Below are 15,528 nucleotides of genomic sequence, written 5' to 3' on the forward strand. Positions count from 1 at the left end.
CGTAACAATAATCTAAAGTCAATTTCCGTGAATCTATCTGTTCACTGTTGTCAGACTTGTGATCTATACATTAGGGAAAATGCTATGTTCCAGATTGCAACCTTGTTTATCAGCATTTAATCACCTCCAGCAGACCTTGAAAGTACCTGGACACAAACTAAAAATACCATCTGCAGTGTATATGTGCAGGAGAAGTTTTTTTTTTTTTTTTTTTATCAGTCTGGCAAGAAGAATGAACTGACTGATAAGAGCAGATGACGGCTGAGTTGAGATGACGGAGGAGGTGGGGGGACGGCCCAAGCTCAAACACTTACGCAAGATGTTAAAGATGGTCAACGCCGCTGGAGAAACGCAGAAAGACAACCAAATGTTAAGGATGAGTGAAACTCCAAAGGGGCCTCAGGTAGGACAGAAAACCTTTTTTGTGTGTGTTTATTTTGTGTCTTTACATTTGTAAACAAGTCACAGTATCACGATGTGACTTTTGGCTCTGGTACAGTTACAAAATACTTTCGATAATTTTTTTTTCTTTGTAATTGTGTAATTGCTGTTCCACAGTCCAGAAGGAGCAGTAGGGGTTCAGTCGGTTAATCAAAGCGTCAACTTTACGCCTATTTTCTAAAAATTGACTTTGACTAATTGCTAATCACATTTTCAGCCACTAGACTTCCATCTGTCTCCTACTGTTGACAGATGATCAAACTCTGGAGCAATTTATGTCGACAAATATAATCATGATGACAAAAACTTTCTCATGGTTTTCTTGAAAATGACCAAAACAATCGAGATATATCGTCCTGTGTCTACCATGTTGTCTTTTAAGAATCTGTTGGTCACATGACACATCTGTAATCATAGCATAGCATTAAAATGAACAGGAAAGATATAAATACCCTGCTAGCATCATCGTCGTTAATCAGGGTTTGCCTTGTTTCATAAATTTCCTAGCCTGAGCCCTCAGCGCAGTCGTCATCACAGCCAGAACCCAAGACAGACTTCCTTCCCAACCCATCTTTGTTTCAGCTGAAACTCTCTACCCAAGACCCCCGCCGAGGCCCAGCAACAAATCAAGCCGGAGCTTCCGAAGTCGACTCCGAATCAGACCTCGAGGACCAGCGAGCCGCTGAACGAACGAAACCGGGGTGGATAAAGCGCAGGTGTTCACTCTTGGCTTTCGTTTTGGCCTTCTGTTTGTGCGTCGTTTTACTTGGGATGGTTTACTACATACATCGCTCTCTTCGTGGCGGGAACTGGAAGCAGGAAGTTCTCGGTGGGCCCAAATACACGCGAAACGCCTTAAATGAAGATATTGTCCGGAGTTCTAATTTGTCTCCTTCCTTGTAGCAAGCCCTTGTAATTCCTCAGCCTGTCAGAGGGCCTCGGTTCATCTCTCTATGTCAGCGGACCCTTTTACACACCCCTGCGACTACTTCCTGTTCTCATGCGGACCCGACGGACCTTCATCCGAAGCACAAGGACACCAGAGAGAAAAATCCAGAAGAGACGTACAAGAAAAGAGGACGCTGGACAGAAAAACTGAGCTGCTGCAGTATCTCAGGAAAATTTTAGGTAAGGGAATCTTGACCCATTTTTGACCATTCAAACATTAGAACCAATAAAAAATGTTTTTTACTTTTTGTAGAATCAAATGACGGGCTTGCGAGTTCAGCTGTGAAGAAAGCAAAAGATTTTTATCGTACCTGCTTGGACACTAAATCCTTGGATATCGCTGGAGAGGAGCCTTTCCTCGCGCTCATCCACAAAGTGAGTCGATGCAAAACGGACAAAAGTATTGAGACACATCTTGTTCATATCGCCACGTGTTGTCACACTGGCCGCAGCTTGGAGGTTGGTCCGTGTCGGGCCAGTGGAATCAGACTGACTTCAACTCCACCCTCAGCGTCCTGATGCGTGACTACGCCACCTTCCCCTTCTTCAACGCCTACGTGGACAAAGACCCCACCGATACGTCCGGCGAGACCACCAAACGATACATACAGGTCAGTCTTCTATATTCACATGCCTTCCAACATGCCACACGGTGTTGAGGCCTTCGCTCTGCCTGCAGATCGATCAGCCCGACCTGTTGATCCCGATCGAATGGAACAGCGAGAAGGAAAAGTCTCAAGTTATAAGGGAGGTTGGTAAAATATTCCGTCGGCGTGTCTCTGTGTCGTTGTACTTACGCACTCTTGCTCGCTTAGACGCTGCATCCTTTCTTGGATTCGTGCAGTCGGTACCTGGCCCTGCTGGGATCCCCGCCGGACAGCAGCAGCAGCATGATCCACGTCGGCGCCTTCGTTTCGTTGTCTTCCGAGCTCGCCGTTGCCATGGCGCCTCTGAGCCATCGCAAGGCTAAAGGGCAGCTCTCTCAGCCGTTGACCATCAAGGAGCTGCAGGTGACCCTTTCAATTGCTTATACTGGACGTTATTTTTTTTCTTTGTTAGCTTTGGAGCATCGAGTGGGGAGCAAAAATTGGCAAGTAAAGGCCCATACCATACATACAAAGTGCTGCAATTGACAGTAAAATTACCGAAAGCTAATAAATAGCTAAGAGTAAAAAGACAGTTTAGTCAACAAAATAAAATATCAATGACAATGTCACTTCATTTTTTCTTGGTGTTTATTTCCTGGAAATGGAAACGCCTCATTTAGTGCAACTGTAAATATAAAAAAAAGTGATCCACAGAACAAATTGAGGTTGTGGAGATCCCCCAGGAACATAACTAGTATTTTTTCCAATTGCTTCCTGTTCTGTCATATTCATCTCATCCAATGTTGGTCCACAGAGCAAGGCACCAGCTGTGGACTGGCTGGGTTGCCTGCGGGCCGCGTTCCATTCCGAGCCGCTCACGGAAGACGAGCGCGTCCTCCTGCACAACTTGCCTTATGTGGTGCAGATGTCCCACATCATCAGGAAATGGAGGAGCGGTCACGAGCTGAGCCCCAGGTACTGTAAGTGCCCCATCCGGCACCTTCCCTTTCGCGCTTTCCCCGCTTAGTCTCAGGACCCGCTGTCGTTGTGCCCAGTGGCCCCCTCCACACCTTCATGCTGCTCAACTTGCTCCAAACCCTGCTGCCCGCCCTGGACTCCAGATTCTCGGAAACTGCAAATAATTTTTCAGTGGTTCTGGGCCACGTAGGAGTGAGGCAAGGCGATCTTGACTCAAAGCCTCTGAGTGAAGGCTTCACCGCGGCCCCTCGCTGGAAACGCTGCGTGCTGGAAACCGAGCGAGGCTTCGAAGGGGTTCTGGCACATCTGTTTGGAGAAAACGTCTCTGGCGGGGAGGTGAGGAGACGTCGCGAGCGCATTAACGTGACATATTTCCACCCAACGTCTTTGTTGTCGGGCAGGCGGAAGAGCTTGTTGAAAATATCCTGTCCTCCTTCAAGTCCCAACTTTACAAACTCAAGTGGCACAATCAGAAGACTCTCCAGTTTGTTATGAATAAGGTGATGAAGAGCACAAGTTTGCCTTTGAACCTCACAGTGGCTACAAATAATGGTTTCTCTGCTTTCAGAGTCAGTCTGTAACTCCAAAAATTGGGACTACAAAAGAAAAATCAAGTGAGGCTGAGCTTGACCTGCTTTATTCTGAGGTAAATGAATTTCCAAAATAGGAATGGAATGTAAACACGATTCTTACACGGATTCATCTTATGTTCAATGTGCGATCTTGTTCATTACTTTTCAGTTTAGCCCTTCTAGGTGAACCAGAGAATAATGTGATATTTTCAGATGGATGATTAAAAAGATGTATTGAAATGATCATTTTTTGGAAGGGGGTGGATTTGAATGCGCACCCTAATGAAAACAGTCGAATAGACATTGAGTGTTTACGATTGTCCGTTAGCATATTATCAAGCCACTTCTTGGTTCAGGCAGGACTTAGGAATGTATTTATTTAAATTATTTTTTTTTTTTTTTGCTCCTGCCTTGACTCAAAATTCCTTGTCAGCGCTCAAAAAGATAAGGCTGTTTACCGACTCTGCGCTTGTGCAATTCCAGATGTCCGTCAGCTTCGACAGCTTCTTCTCCAACTACCTGCAGCTGCTGTCCTTCTTGCAAAAGCGGCGTAGCAGACTCTTGCATGATGACTGGATCAGCGGTGATATGTGCGTGTCTCACTTACCGTATTTTCCAGACTATAAGGCGCACCGGACTATAAGGCGCACATTCATTGAATGGCCCATTTTAAAACTTTATCCTTATATAAGGCGGACCGGACTATAAGGCGCACCATTGATGCATCATGTCAGATTTTTCATCCAAATCAAATCATTCTCCATTTTATCTTTTTTATTTCAACTTCAGACGCAACAAATTACTTAATAATCACAAAATAATGATCCATAGTCTTTTTGATTCATAGTCTTCAGCAGGCCACTTATGATTGACTTTATGACACAATGCTTCGGGCCAGTTTAAATTTAGGAATTTGGTCCATATATAAGGCACACCGGACTATAAGGCGCACTGTCGGCTTTTGAGAAGATTTTAGCTTTTTAGGTGCGCCTTATAATCCGGAAAATACGGTATATTCCATGCAATGCGCATTCGTACAAACCTTAATTGATTTGTTTTCCCAAGTCTGTCTGTCACGCCGTCTCTTCTGGGAAATGAGCTGAGCATTCCCATGGGAATTTTTATCCCTCCTCTCTTCCATCCCACATACCCGAGGTGAGTAATGAGCTTTTGCGCAATTATGTTGATCTATTTTTTTTTTTTGAAACAATCATGTAATTCTCTCTTTCATTGAACAGAGCTATGAATTACGGCGTGCTGGGATTCCTTCTGGCCAAAGATCTCCTTCACGTGCTTCTACCTGACAGTAAGAAAACTTTGCACGCAAATATCAACCCTGCGTTGATGTCGTCGTTTGTGTCGTTTTTTTGTAGTTTACTCGCAGAGCGTGACGGTGCGCGATGTGGGCCAATGCGTGTGGTCCAGCTACCACTCGGTGACCAACAATGAGAGCCAGGCACCTCCGCTTCCCACGGCCCAGCAGCAGGAAGTTTGGCTGCAGTTTTCGGCACTGCAGATAGCACTGGAGGTCCGGAATCTGAGTTTGGGGTGTTTCCAATGTAAGAGAATAACAGCGGCTTTTCTTCGATAGGCGTATCAGAAGAGTTTGAAGAAGCAGCCAGCAGACACGTCCATCTCGGGATTCTCTACCACTCGTCTGTTTTTTGTGGCGTTCTCTCAGGTACTTGAGAGTGTGTGCGAGCATTTAAGTCATTTTTATGCCGCAACCAACTCACTCGTGTCCTCCACCCGCAGGTCAACTGTGATGCTGACCGCTATCAGCACTTGATGCCTCTCGAGCCATCCTTCCTCGTCACAGTCGTTTGTGCCAAATCTCATCTTTGTCCCACAAGTTTGCAATGCCCCAAAACAACTCGCCGATATTCGTCGCACGGCTGTTGAAAGTGTTGCGGGAGAAATATTATGCATTTCTTTTCATAACTCAAAACAGTTTTTGAGTGTCTTAATAACACGTTTGTAACTTGTCTTGTTGAAATTAGCCCGTTTTAGGGGCCGACCCACGATCTGTTTGACCAATGGTAGGTCGGGATTTTGTTACCATGACGACCGGTGGGCTGGATGCTGACAGGCGAGTGTGCGTGCGTTACGGCCTGCTGTTTGCTTCTTCTGATGGAAGCCGAGGCCAGAGTGGATTGGTAGTGTGTGTGTGGGTGTGCGTGGGGTGGAGGTGAACGATTGGACAATTAAAAAAAAAAAAGCAGTCCATATATTAAACTGCGTGTATGTGGCATATGGAAATCAAATACAATTGGCATCACAGTCACGTTGACAACCTGAACAAGCAATAAAGTGCCACTTATCAAAAGTTAGCATCCAAGACCTCTTTGCAGCTCTACTTACCTTGCACAGCGCTGTAAATGACTCTCATGCTTATCTGACGCCAACAACAGCGACACTGTTAGCCAATGCTAATTTGCTCTCCCTCCAGATTTGCTTAGCTTTTAGTTAGCTTTGACCGCCATTTGAAACTGGAACTTTGGCCAGTCTAGCTGCCAGGTCATTGGCAGAGAAACATTTACAGAAATAGGCAGAAGGATTTTCTTGGTTGTTTTCATTTTCATTTCATACTTGTCGAGTGGGTAGGCACGACAGACATACAAATGTTTAGATACAACAAATAAAAATTTCCATGGTCTGCCCACTTTATGATCAATACCAGTATATCCTCAGATGCGCTGTAACATTGTGTACATACGAAAACTGTCGTTGCATTTCACCAAGTGATGTGTAAGAGGACTATTTTTGTATTATGAGCCTTGTTTGCGTGCTGTATTATTTGCACAATTATGTTCGGTATTTATTTGTGTTCTGTTCTAAAATAAACTATCATGGTCTATTTGTATTAATGTAGCATACAGATTCCATGATAATGATTGAACAGGCTCTGATATGAGAACAATGACTGTAGAAAAATGTTGGTATCATAACATTGTCATCATAGAAAATAGGATCCACGTAATGTCCACGCATAAAAATCTGCAACCAGTCCATAAAAAAAAAAATGGTGGATGTTCTGCCAGGCCAACATTGATCATAAGACGCCCCAAACTTCCTCAAAAGCCGAACACATCTTGGCACAGGTGAGTGCGGCGGAAAGTGGGTAGTTACTGATGGACACCGTCTTCTCTGTGTAGTCGACGTTCACCTGCAAAAGAGGCTGAGGAGTAAAACACGCCTGGACGCCAACGGCAGATGCAGAAAAAAAAAAAAAAAACGTTACTCACCGCTCCATGTGCAAAAGCACCAATCACCACAGTGGCCGGCCCCTCGGGCACCACGGTGCGAGGACAAACAGCCTCTCCGGCGGAGAAAGAGGTGGAGATGCGCGGGCAGCCGGGGGGCAAGTGGTCCGACACAGGATTTTTGATCATTTTCATGAGCCTCTGCGGACCATCAGATGCTCGCACGCTCAGCTTGTGCAGCAGTTGAACTGAAAGTGGAAATTACATTGGCAGCATGGCTCAGACAGAATGATGAGCAAAATTCATATTGATGTGGTAAAATTACCCATAAGCCCACAGAAGCGCTGAAAGGTTCTTGGAATGCGCGTCTGCGGGTTGATCTCTATTAAGGCGTTCTTCTCAGTGTGGATGTAAACCTGCAGCAGGCTTGCTCTGTTCAGTGGACTGTCCATCAACATGAGCAGACACTAGTGGAAGAAAATCTCATGTTTACATTGGCACAAAATGCTTCAATGTATGTTTTGCAGGATACTGTAATGTACTCAAATAGCCGAGGTACACATGCTTCAAGAATGTTGACAAATATGATTACCTGATGTGTGATGTCTGGTCTTATATCGCCTGGATTTCTTCCACTTTTGATGATGATGTTTTTGTGTTGGTCACAGTTCAACAACTCAAAAGATTTCCCAGTCTGTAACAGTTTGTGCCATTGAAATTATGTTTTCAAGAAATCATTCACCCACTTATACTTTTATCTGCACATCACCTTGCTTATTTTTTTAGAAATAAACTGTAGGACTTTGCTGCTGTTTTACCTTGACCGTTTCTAGAGAGGCGCCCTCAAGAACAACAACAAGACGCCTTTCCGCCATGCGATCGTGTAGGCTGCGGAGAAGTTTGGCAGGTTTTGGTTCATATTCGTCCAAATGCTCAAGACCACGCTTCTTCCCATCGGCGGCCGCCATCTTGAATTCTTCAGTTACCAACGGTCGCACAATGAAAACGTCAGTACATGGACATGCGCGCGTCACAATTAATTTTAAAATGCAAAACTAAACGCTTTTAAGGGTCTCACTGAAGTCTCAAGCATGTAAAATATAAAATACATATATCTTATCTAAAGCTACGATTTTGAGAGTGTCAGCGCACTAAAAAAAAATTAGGGCACAATAGACGTCATCATAGCGTGCCGGAAGTTCACCCACAACGTGTCTTCTGAAAATTCACGCGTGTGCTTTTCGTTCAACTTGCTATCAGAAATTGGACAAAACGTAAGTGAAAAACAGTTGTTGACTTTGTGGCAATCATTATCATTATTATCATTGTTGTGACAATAGTCTCCACTAATTGCATAAATGATGCTATGTGCAGTCGCAAATAGCCAAAGCGTCTAACTCCTGTCCGATAAATAAATGCACATTCCGTCAAATGGTAGCTTGTAGTCAGTTCAACGTGAAGTGAATATTTAACGTATATGGACATCGTGGTCACAAATTAGATTAATATATTGTTTTTTGTCCTATCTGCGCTTACACCCTTTGTGTACAGCATCATATTTTGGCCCACTTGTATTGCCATATAACCTGTTCAAAATATGAGGAACCAGTTGCAAATAGTCACAACCCGGATAATTGATAACAATTATGACAGTAAAATGCAATGATTTTTAATAATGGCTCAACTTAAGTACAATATCAGATACTAAAATTATGAAAGTCACTACATCTCTATTGTTTGTTATTTTGCACAGGCGCTGAGCATCCTCTGTTTTGGTCTTTTCAAGGTGTCCTTGTAGCGAGGCATCATGGGTCGCAGGTTGGATCCCGCCAACAAGGTGAAACGAGGTCCCGGGCGGAAAGCCAGAAAGCAGCAAGGGGCTGAAACAGAGTTAACCAAATTCGTAAAAGATGGTGACTATGTGCTTTTCTTGTGATTTTTACACAACAAGAAATGTGTTCATTGTCATGCAAAAAAAAAATCCATTTGACTGACTTTGGCTGTCTGCCTGCAGAGGAATCGGAGCAAAAACGTCAGTCAAGAAGAGCCAGGAAAAGGTCAGCTATTGCTGATATTACATAACACAAAGGTGCAGTATATTCAGCTGCATCTTACTCATTCATGTGATGATTGATTTTGACAGGAACGCAAAAAAAATCGCCAACACTTTGACGAAGGCCAAAGCAGCTGCTGAGGAGCAGACTAAGAAAGGTAAGTACTGTAGCAATTATAATTCCTCTACAATGTCTGGGTTGATAGCAGAAGTTAAAGAGTCCTTTACATTCTAAATGTTATTCTAAATTCAAGATTTCATAAGTCCCTAAGTTAATGGCTGCTCACGTTTGGTCTCTGAAGGTTTCACAGACGAGAACAGCAAATGGCTGAAGCCGACAAAGAGGAAGCGCAAGCTGGAGCAATCCGACGATGAGGATGACAGCGACGAGCACTGGGAGGAAGAAGACGATTTTGACGAAGAGGAGGCAGAAGTCGGAGCTCCGCCGCCGCCATCGAAGAAGAATGAAGGAAAGAACCAAGCAAAGATGAACACACAACTGGGGATGAAAGAATTGGAGGAGGAAGATGATGACGACGATGATGATGAAGAAATGGTAGATGACTACGGTGTTCTTGATGAAGAGGAAAGTGACGAAGAGGAGGTACGTCAAGTAAACTGTGTCCCAACTATTCCAACCATCAGCAGGTTGCAATTAGTCTCAAAGAAAGATTACAAGTAGATGTCCTTGGAATTTTTTTAAACTAAAACCTGTTATGATTCTAATTTCCGCTTGTATCACTTTTTAGCTTCTCCCCATTGAGCGTGCAGCCAAGAAACAAAAGAAGCTGAAGCAAACTATGGGGCTTGAGAGTGATGATGAAGAGGATGACGATGATGACGATGATGCGGTGGATGATGACAAAGAGGCTGATAAAAAATCAGATGATGAAGAGGAAGAAACATTGCAAACCAACGTAGACGACTTGGACCAGTTCAGGCTTCCGAGACCGGAGGAGAGTGAGAAAGAAGGTTAGTTCTAGAAACTATATAAATGTACAAAAATCAAGCTTACCGAAACTTCTACATCCGTTTGTCATCTGCACAAACCAGGAGTCCTGCCTGTGGACCTGAAGACGATCCACCAAAGAATCAAGGACAACATTGACGTCCTTTGTAACTTTGTGTCGAAAAGAGAGCCGGGGAAAGCGAGAGTAGAGTACGTCGCTCTGCTCAAAAATGATCTTTGCACCTACTACAGCTACAACGAGTTCCTCGTCGAGAAGTTCATCGAGCTCTTCCCGCCCTCGGAGGTGCGTGTTCGAAAAACGATGTTGCCTTCACTTGCGAGCGGGAGTGAAGATGAGAGAACTAGATGATCGCCGTGAACGCAGCTCGCGTTTTAGCAGTTTTACCATGCATGTTTTTCTCACTTACAGTTGGTGGAGTTCCTTGAGGCGAATGAAGTTCACAGGCCGGTCACCATTCGAACCAACACATTGAAAACCAGGAGGAGAGACCTCGCTCAGGTAAATGCGCACAGATGGCCTTTACATAATCATAATTATATGATAGAAAGATATTCAAACTTTTTTTTTTTAGGCCCTAATCAACAGAGGTGTGAACCTGGATCCACTAGGAAAATGGTCCAAAGTGGGTTTAGTCATTTACGATTCCTCTGTCCCCATTGGTGAGTTTGCCCTCCGGTCAACCATGATGACCTCTTCTTGAAGCTTAAAATGCTGACAAATGACTTTGCGGCTATGTTATGACATAGGCGCCACTCCGGAGTACCTGTCTGGTCAGTATATGCTGCAAGGTGCTTCCAGCTTTTTGCCAGTAATGGCGCTTGCGCCGCAGGAGGGCGAGACCGTGTTGGACATGAGCGCCGCCCCGGGAGGAAAAACCACTTATATCGGTAACGGCTTTGGTCGATTCCTTTAAAATCACAAAAATGAACACACACGCATCTTGTATTGGATCTCATTGGATTGCGGAGAATGCGTTTACGTCTTGAAGCATGTTTACTAATATTTTCTGCCTCTCTTAGCTCAGCTGATGAAAAACACAGGGGTGGTCATCGCTAATGATGCCAACGCTGACCGATTGAAGAGTGTGGTGGGCAACATCCACCGTCTGGGCGTCACCAACACGCTCGTGTGCAACTACGACGGCAGGAAATTCCCAAAGGTGACGCGAATCGATGTTTGTTGACACGCTGAGTTGGAACTCGTTGTTGTGCGCTAAGACTCGTTGCAACGCAGGTCCTGGGCGGCTTCGACAGAGTGCTCCTCGATGCTCCGTGCTCCGGAACAGGCATCATCGCTAAAGACCCCGCTGTGAAGACCAACAAGGTAAAGCGCAATTTTCAGAGGGAGAAAATGCATTGAAATATTATCCTTGTAAATGTTGTCAATTCAAAAGTTTAAAGATTTGGTTGTAGCAATGTCGCTTATGTGTCGACTTTCCTGACAGGATGAAGCTGACATCCTGCGCGCCGCCCACTTGCAGAAAGAGTTGCTCATGTCCGCCATCGACTCTGTCAACGCCCAGTCCACCTCGGGAGGATATCTGGTCTACTGCACGTGCTCCGTGATGGTTCGTTTTCCGCCTATGGGATGGACATTGGCACGCACGTCTGGCTTTTGTGACAAAATATTTTGTGTCAGGTGGAGGAGAATGAATGGGTGGTGGACTACGCGTTGAAGAAGAGGAATGTCAAATTGGTTCCCACCGGACTGGATTTTGGCAAGGAGGGCTTCACCAGGTAACAAGACTGACTTTTTTTTATACAAACCTTTGTTTTCATCATATGTTGCGATTAAGTCAAAATCACTGTATCTGGTCTTTGTGTATTCATTCAGGTTCAGAGCTCACCGGTTCCACCCGACTCTGCAGCTCACCAGGCGGTTTTACCCCCACACTCACAACATGGACGGCTTTTTTGTGGCCAAGTTTAAAAAATTCTCCAACGTGATTCCAACTGCACCCGCAGCGAAAGGTACACGCTTCTGACCGCACGTCTTGCTGTCTTTCAGTATGAATTGATTATGGAATAATTTGTTTGTGTCCCTATTGCAGAAGAAGATACGGCAGACGCTCCGAACGAAAAAGAGGCCAAAGCGGACCAGACCAAGAAGGTCGTCCCCGGCGAGGTGGGCGAGTTAAAGCAGGAGGCTAAAATAAATGGAACAGCAACAAAAAAAGGGCCTCACTTCCAAGCGAAAGGGAAAAACAACTCTCCTGCTGGACCGAAAAAAGCTAAGATAGCCAGGATGGACAGAGATACTGTGACGGGACAAGGGACCAAGATGCCCGCCGTGGCTACGACGAAAGCGGGGAAGAAGGCTGGGAGCAGATTTGAGAAGAAGCGGGCCAACCAGAAAGAGAACCCCATGAAAGCTAAGAATAAAATGGGAAATAATTTCAACAAAAATTGGAAAAAGAAACAACAAGCTAAGAAAACAATGGGGAAGAATACAAAGAATAGAAAGAAACAAACGAGATCATAAAAAAATGAGTTTGTGTTTAGAAGGTTATTAAAAAAAGAGCTTTGTTGGGTCATTTTGGAGATGTATGCAACAATCTCTCCACAACCGATTCAAGCATAGCTAAAGTAACTACAGACGTACAGATATTGTGCTGGGCTTTTTTATTGTACCATGAAATAGCAATTATATTTGTTTTGTTGATGGAATTATATGAATGGGGGTCTCGCATAAGCCTGACAATAAATTTCTTAGGCACCCGTGTTCTTTAATCATTTTGCAGTGTTGGCTTTACTCAAACTTCATCTGACATCCAGTTAAATCCATTTTCTATAGCACTTATCGTCATTTTGGGGACACTCAAACTGTTGGCTTACCCAGCGCATTTTGTATGTGGTTGGACTGGAAACCAACCTATTTCCACTATGTTTCCCATCCAATTCATTATTCGTATGAAGATTTGGACTGAACTGTAATGTGACGCTGAATTCCCACCTTAATTTACATCGATTATTTTACTTTTCCAATTTTCTAAATCGGAACTTTTCACTGCAAAATCTTCTATCGGCGTCTTGTCTGGGAACAACCAATCAGAGGCGGCTCTCGGCTGACCGGAAGCTGTGTTGTTTACATTTTCCAAGATGGCGGCGGGGATGTATTTGGAGCATTATTTGGACAGTAAGCTATTTATCGAGATAAAACGCATCCGTGATGCTTTAGAAAGTGCGATAACAGCAGAATACAATGTCGTTATTTTGTATTCGAAAAACGGACAGAACGTGAATCTTCATCTGTTCCCCAACGATTCGGCAGCGCCTGGCTCGGTCTAGTTGCTGGATTGTCGCAAATGCAACGATCAGCTTGGGAGGGAAATGCATTAAAATGGCGACTCAACGTTCAATTCCTCGCGTTTAGTTCATCAACACACCCTTTAAGTATACACATACATGATTATTGGTACGAATGCTTGAAACTAACCTGTCGACATTGAGCTGCACATGAACGGGAGCGAGCTGCCTGGTTTTTTTTTTACTCCATTTATAGTAAACATGTCTTTAACCCATTTTTCTTTGTCACACCAGGCATAGAGAACTTGCCCTTCGAGTTGCAGAGAAACTTCAATCTGATGCGGGATTTAGATCAACGCACAGAAGGTGAGAAATGAATTTTAAGGAATCTACACATGGAGTATAGCAGTGTAATTATTCAGTGTTTACTGAATAATTACTCAATGTTAACGGTTTCCTGCAGATCTCAAAGGACAGATAGATTCCCTTGCTAAAGAATACACATCAAATGCTCGGACTCTTTCCTCCGAGCAAAAGCTGTCCATACTGAGGCAAATCCAGCAATCATACAGCAAGTGCAAAGAATTTGGCGATGACAAAGTGCAACTGGCCATGCAGACCTATGAGATGGTGAGTATCAGATGTTTTGAAACGACATTGGTGTGTGCTTTATCAAATTTATGACAAGCGTTTGTGTTTAGGTGGACAAGCACATCAGACGCCTGGACACAGACCTGGCCCGTTTCGAAGCTGACCTGAAGGAAAAACAAATCGAGAGCACGGATTATGATTCCACCTCCAGTAAAGGAAAGAAAGGTTTGTGCCGCGTCAATATGGATGCCTCCTCCCGTACGCCCAGACAGTTAATCCATGTTGTGTAATTTCAGTTGACACCAGACAAAAGGAAAAGAAGTCGGCTAAAACGAGATCTAAAGTCAAAAGCTCCGATGAAGACGGTAGTCCCAAAAGCGCCCAGAAGAAAGTTAAACTCCTTCAAACGTATGTTTGCCTTCTGCTATTTGGCTGCTTTGTTATTTTGTCACATTTTGGTCTTTCAGGCCTTATTTCTTTTTTTTTTTGTGCCATCAGGGGTGAATTCAACACCCCCTCCGCCAACTTTGGGAATGTGCACCCATCTGATGTGCTGGACATGCCAGTGGATCCCAACGAGCCCACCTATTGTCTGTGCCATCAGGTGTCTTATGGCGAGATGATCGGCTGCGACAACACAGATGTGAGTCGTCGTGCTCGTGTCCAGCATGAGCCGAATTGCAATTGTATTATTTTCGATATATTATACAATCTAATAAGTTCCAACTGCAACATTCTTCATTCATTCACTATGCAACTGAGACTATAAATTCTAGTAAATGTATCATGTCAGTTTCCGTAATGTATTTGGCCCATTATTTTGATTTTATCAGTAAGCAAATAGCCTTTTTTATGGAAGCAGTAAAAATGTCATAAAAAAATGAAAGGAAAATGGCAAATCTTTTAAATAAGGTCACAGATGACAGACACGCTGAGTGATTGATTACTCAGACCACACGTACAGGCAATGTCTCCTGGGTGAAATTGATCCAAGCCTCTGAGTTGAATGTTTTAGCCTTACACGGACGTTTTTGTCTGCAGTGCTCCATTGAGTGGTTCCATTTTGCGTGTGTGGGTCTGACCACCAAACCACGAGGCAAATGGTAAGAAACCCGTGAATTCACAATGTTCTGGCCAATCTCTTTTCCCTACTCATGCCGTGTAATCCAAGTGTCTATGTTCTTCATGCAGGTATTGTCCACGCTGCTCCCAAGACAGAAAGAGAAAATAAAACAGTTATCCCGGAATAAACGCTGATTCGAAGGGGTGGGTGTGATTCTTCTTGAATGAAGAATTTTTTTTCATCATCCTTAACATTAAGGTGCTGTATTTGTCCCTTTTTTTTTTGTATTTGCCTTGGTCTGATGCAGTGTGTGACGAAGTGGTTTCTGGTGTATTTAAAAACATTTTTTTTTTCACTTAGTTACATTGGTGCTCTTAAAATGTTTTGTTTAAGTAATAAACACTACAACTGCCCCAAACGGTATAATGGTTTGAATTTGCATGATGCAACGACCATTCACATGCAAAATGTAAAGTATTTTCTCTTGAAAAAAAATAACCTGGCCGTTTATAATTTTTGGTTTGTTTCTTTGTTGTGTAGCTCCTTTTTTATGCCATGGCGAACAAACCTCACTGTTTTATTTGAGAGGTAAGAAGACAAAAATAGTGTGATCACAGATGAGAAAGTATTAGTCATCCCTTTATTAGAGACAAATTTATTTTAGCATTTTGATCGAGTGCCGTTTAGAGTGCAAAGCATTTTGTGAAAAGAATTGTCATCGCTGTAGCTGGAATATTGGTCCAAGGAGGGAGGATGTGATTGTGTTATCAATCATTTGAATACAGCTACTACCTCAAATTCATGTCTGTTGTGTTTTCTTGGGGGGGGGGGGGGGTATGGCTTTTCATTTCCATTCAGTACCTTGATTTAAACGTG

General features: G+C 43.7%; 4 protein-coding genes across 6 annotated transcripts; 3 read left to right on the forward strand and 1 right to left on the reverse strand.

Annotated features, from left to right (window-relative positions):
• Nucleotides 1–278: 278 nt before the first annotated feature.
• On the forward strand, nt 279–6,465 carry kel (Kell metallo-endopeptidase (Kell blood group)). Its single transcript, XM_085917848.1, has 17 exons — nt 279–403; nt 949–1,270; nt 1,345–1,569; nt 1,643–1,764; nt 1,842–2,000; nt 2,069–2,140; nt 2,205–2,399; nt 2,791–2,951; nt 3,032–3,290; nt 3,356–3,454; nt 3,523–3,600; nt 4,010–4,116; nt 4,592–4,681; nt 4,765–4,832; nt 4,900–5,054; nt 5,118–5,207; nt 5,282–6,465. The coding sequence occupies exons 1-17, from the start codon at nt 320–322 to the stop codon at nt 5,426–5,428; spliced, it is 2,433 nt and encodes an 810-aa protein (XP_085773974.1). The 5' UTR covers nt 279–319; the 3' UTR covers nt 5,429–6,465.
• Nucleotides 5,757–7,732, reverse strand: emg1 (EMG1 N1-specific pseudouridine methyltransferase). Its single transcript, XM_085917882.1, has 5 exons — nt 7,548–7,732; nt 7,322–7,423; nt 7,055–7,196; nt 6,772–6,977; nt 5,757–6,692 (listed from the first exon to the last, which is right to left on the reverse strand). The coding sequence occupies exons 1-5, from the start codon at nt 7,695–7,697 to the stop codon at nt 6,579–6,581; spliced, it is 714 nt and encodes a 237-aa protein (XP_085774008.1). The 5' UTR covers nt 7,698–7,732; the 3' UTR covers nt 5,757–6,578.
• A 123-nt stretch (nt 7,733–7,855) lies between these two features.
• Nucleotides 7,856–12,470, forward strand: nop2 (NOP2 nucleolar protein homolog (yeast)). Of its 2 annotated transcripts, none has more exons than XM_085917851.1 (16): nt 7,856–8,003; nt 8,516–8,642; nt 8,744–8,786; nt 8,873–8,940; nt 9,085–9,386; nt 9,532–9,754; nt 9,836–10,035; nt 10,162–10,251; nt 10,325–10,412; nt 10,500–10,640; nt 10,773–10,912; nt 10,987–11,076; nt 11,198–11,320; nt 11,392–11,489; nt 11,587–11,723; nt 11,804–12,470. In XM_085917851.1, the coding sequence occupies exons 2-16, from the start codon at nt 8,537–8,539 to the stop codon at nt 12,232–12,234; spliced, it is 2,280 nt and encodes a 759-aa protein (XP_085773977.1). In that variant the 5' UTR covers nt 7,856–8,003; nt 8,516–8,536; the 3' UTR covers nt 12,235–12,470. The 2 variants fall into 2 exon arrangements, with proteins under 2 accessions (XP_085773977.1, XP_085773978.1); XM_085917852.1 differs by having other exon boundaries at nt 7,903–8,003; nt 8,483–8,642.
• A 298-nt stretch (nt 12,471–12,768) lies between these two features.
• ing4 (inhibitor of growth family, member 4) lies at nt 12,769–15,448 on the forward strand. 2 transcript variants are annotated; one of them, XM_085917880.1, is made up of 8 exons: nt 12,769–12,888; nt 13,293–13,364; nt 13,462–13,628; nt 13,700–13,814; nt 13,886–13,997; nt 14,088–14,232; nt 14,631–14,692; nt 14,781–15,448. In XM_085917880.1, the coding sequence occupies exons 1-8, from the start codon at nt 12,852–12,854 to the stop codon at nt 14,818–14,820; spliced, it is 750 nt and encodes a 249-aa protein (XP_085774006.1). In that variant the 5' UTR covers nt 12,769–12,851; the 3' UTR covers nt 14,821–15,448. The 2 variants fall into 2 exon arrangements, with proteins under 2 accessions (XP_085774006.1, XP_085774005.1); XM_085917879.1 differs by lacking the exon at nt 12,769–12,888 and adding an exon at nt 12,913–13,145.
• Nucleotides 15,449–15,528: the final 80 nt, after the last annotated feature.

The sequence above is a fragment of the Syngnathus leptorhynchus genome, chromosome 8 (assembly GCF_054491065.1).
Source record: "Syngnathus leptorhynchus isolate UIUO chromosome 8, UIUO_Slep, whole genome shotgun sequence".
NCBI classification, from domain to species: Eukaryota; Metazoa; Chordata; class Actinopteri; order Syngnathiformes; family Syngnathidae; genus Syngnathus; species Syngnathus leptorhynchus.

What these genes read in the sequence shown, in the direction of transcription:
- emg1 (XM_085917882.1), bottom strand. Translation starts at nt 7,697, where the DNA reads ATGGCGGCCGCCGATGGGAAGAAGCGTGGTCTTGAGCATTTGGACGAA. An exon ending in GACCAGACATCACACATCAG is followed by an intron (nt 7,197 to 7,321) that starts GTAATCATATTT and finishes TTCTTCCACTAG; the next exon opens with TGTCTGCTCATGTTGATGGA. An exon ending in GCGCTTCTGTGGGCTTATGG is followed by an intron (nt 6,978 to 7,054) that starts GTAATTTTACCA and finishes TTCCACTTTCAG; the next exon opens with TTCAACTGCTGCACAAGCTG.
- nop2 (XM_085917851.1), top strand. Translation starts at nt 8,537, where the DNA reads ATGGGTCGCAGGTTGGATCCCGCCAACAAGGTGAAACGAGGTCCCGGG. An exon ending in AGGAAAGTGACGAAGAGGAG is followed by an intron (nt 9,387 to 9,531) that starts GTACGTCAAGTA and finishes ATCACTTTTTAG; the next exon opens with CTTCTCCCCATTGAGCGTGC. An exon ending in ACTGCACGTGCTCCGTGATG is followed by an intron (nt 11,321 to 11,391) that starts GTTCGTTTTCCG and finishes ATTTTGTGTCAG; the next exon opens with GTGGAGGAGAATGAATGGGT.
- ing4 (XM_085917879.1), top strand. Translation starts at nt 13,058, where the DNA reads ATGCAACGATCAGCTTGGGAGGGAAATGCATTAAAATGGCGACTCAAC. An exon ending in TTCATCAACACACCCTTTAA is followed by an intron (nt 13,146 to 13,292) that starts GTATACACATAC and finishes TTGTCACACCAG; the next exon opens with GCATAGAGAACTTGCCCTTC. An exon ending in AAAGTTAAACTCCTTCAAAC is followed by an intron (nt 13,998 to 14,087) that starts GTATGTTTGCCT and finishes TTGTGCCATCAG; the next exon opens with GGGTGAATTCAACACCCCCT.
- kel (XM_085917848.1), top strand. Translation starts at nt 320, where the DNA reads ATGTTAAAGATGGTCAACGCCGCTGGAGAAACGCAGAAAGACAACCAA. An exon ending in GTATCTCAGGAAAATTTTAG is followed by an intron (nt 1,570 to 1,642) that starts GTAAGGGAATCT and finishes TACTTTTTGTAG; the next exon opens with AATCAAATGACGGGCTTGCG. An exon ending in AAAACGTCTCTGGCGGGGAG is followed by an intron (nt 3,291 to 3,355) that starts GTGAGGAGACGT and finishes GTTGTCGGGCAG; the next exon opens with GCGGAAGAGCTTGTTGAAAA.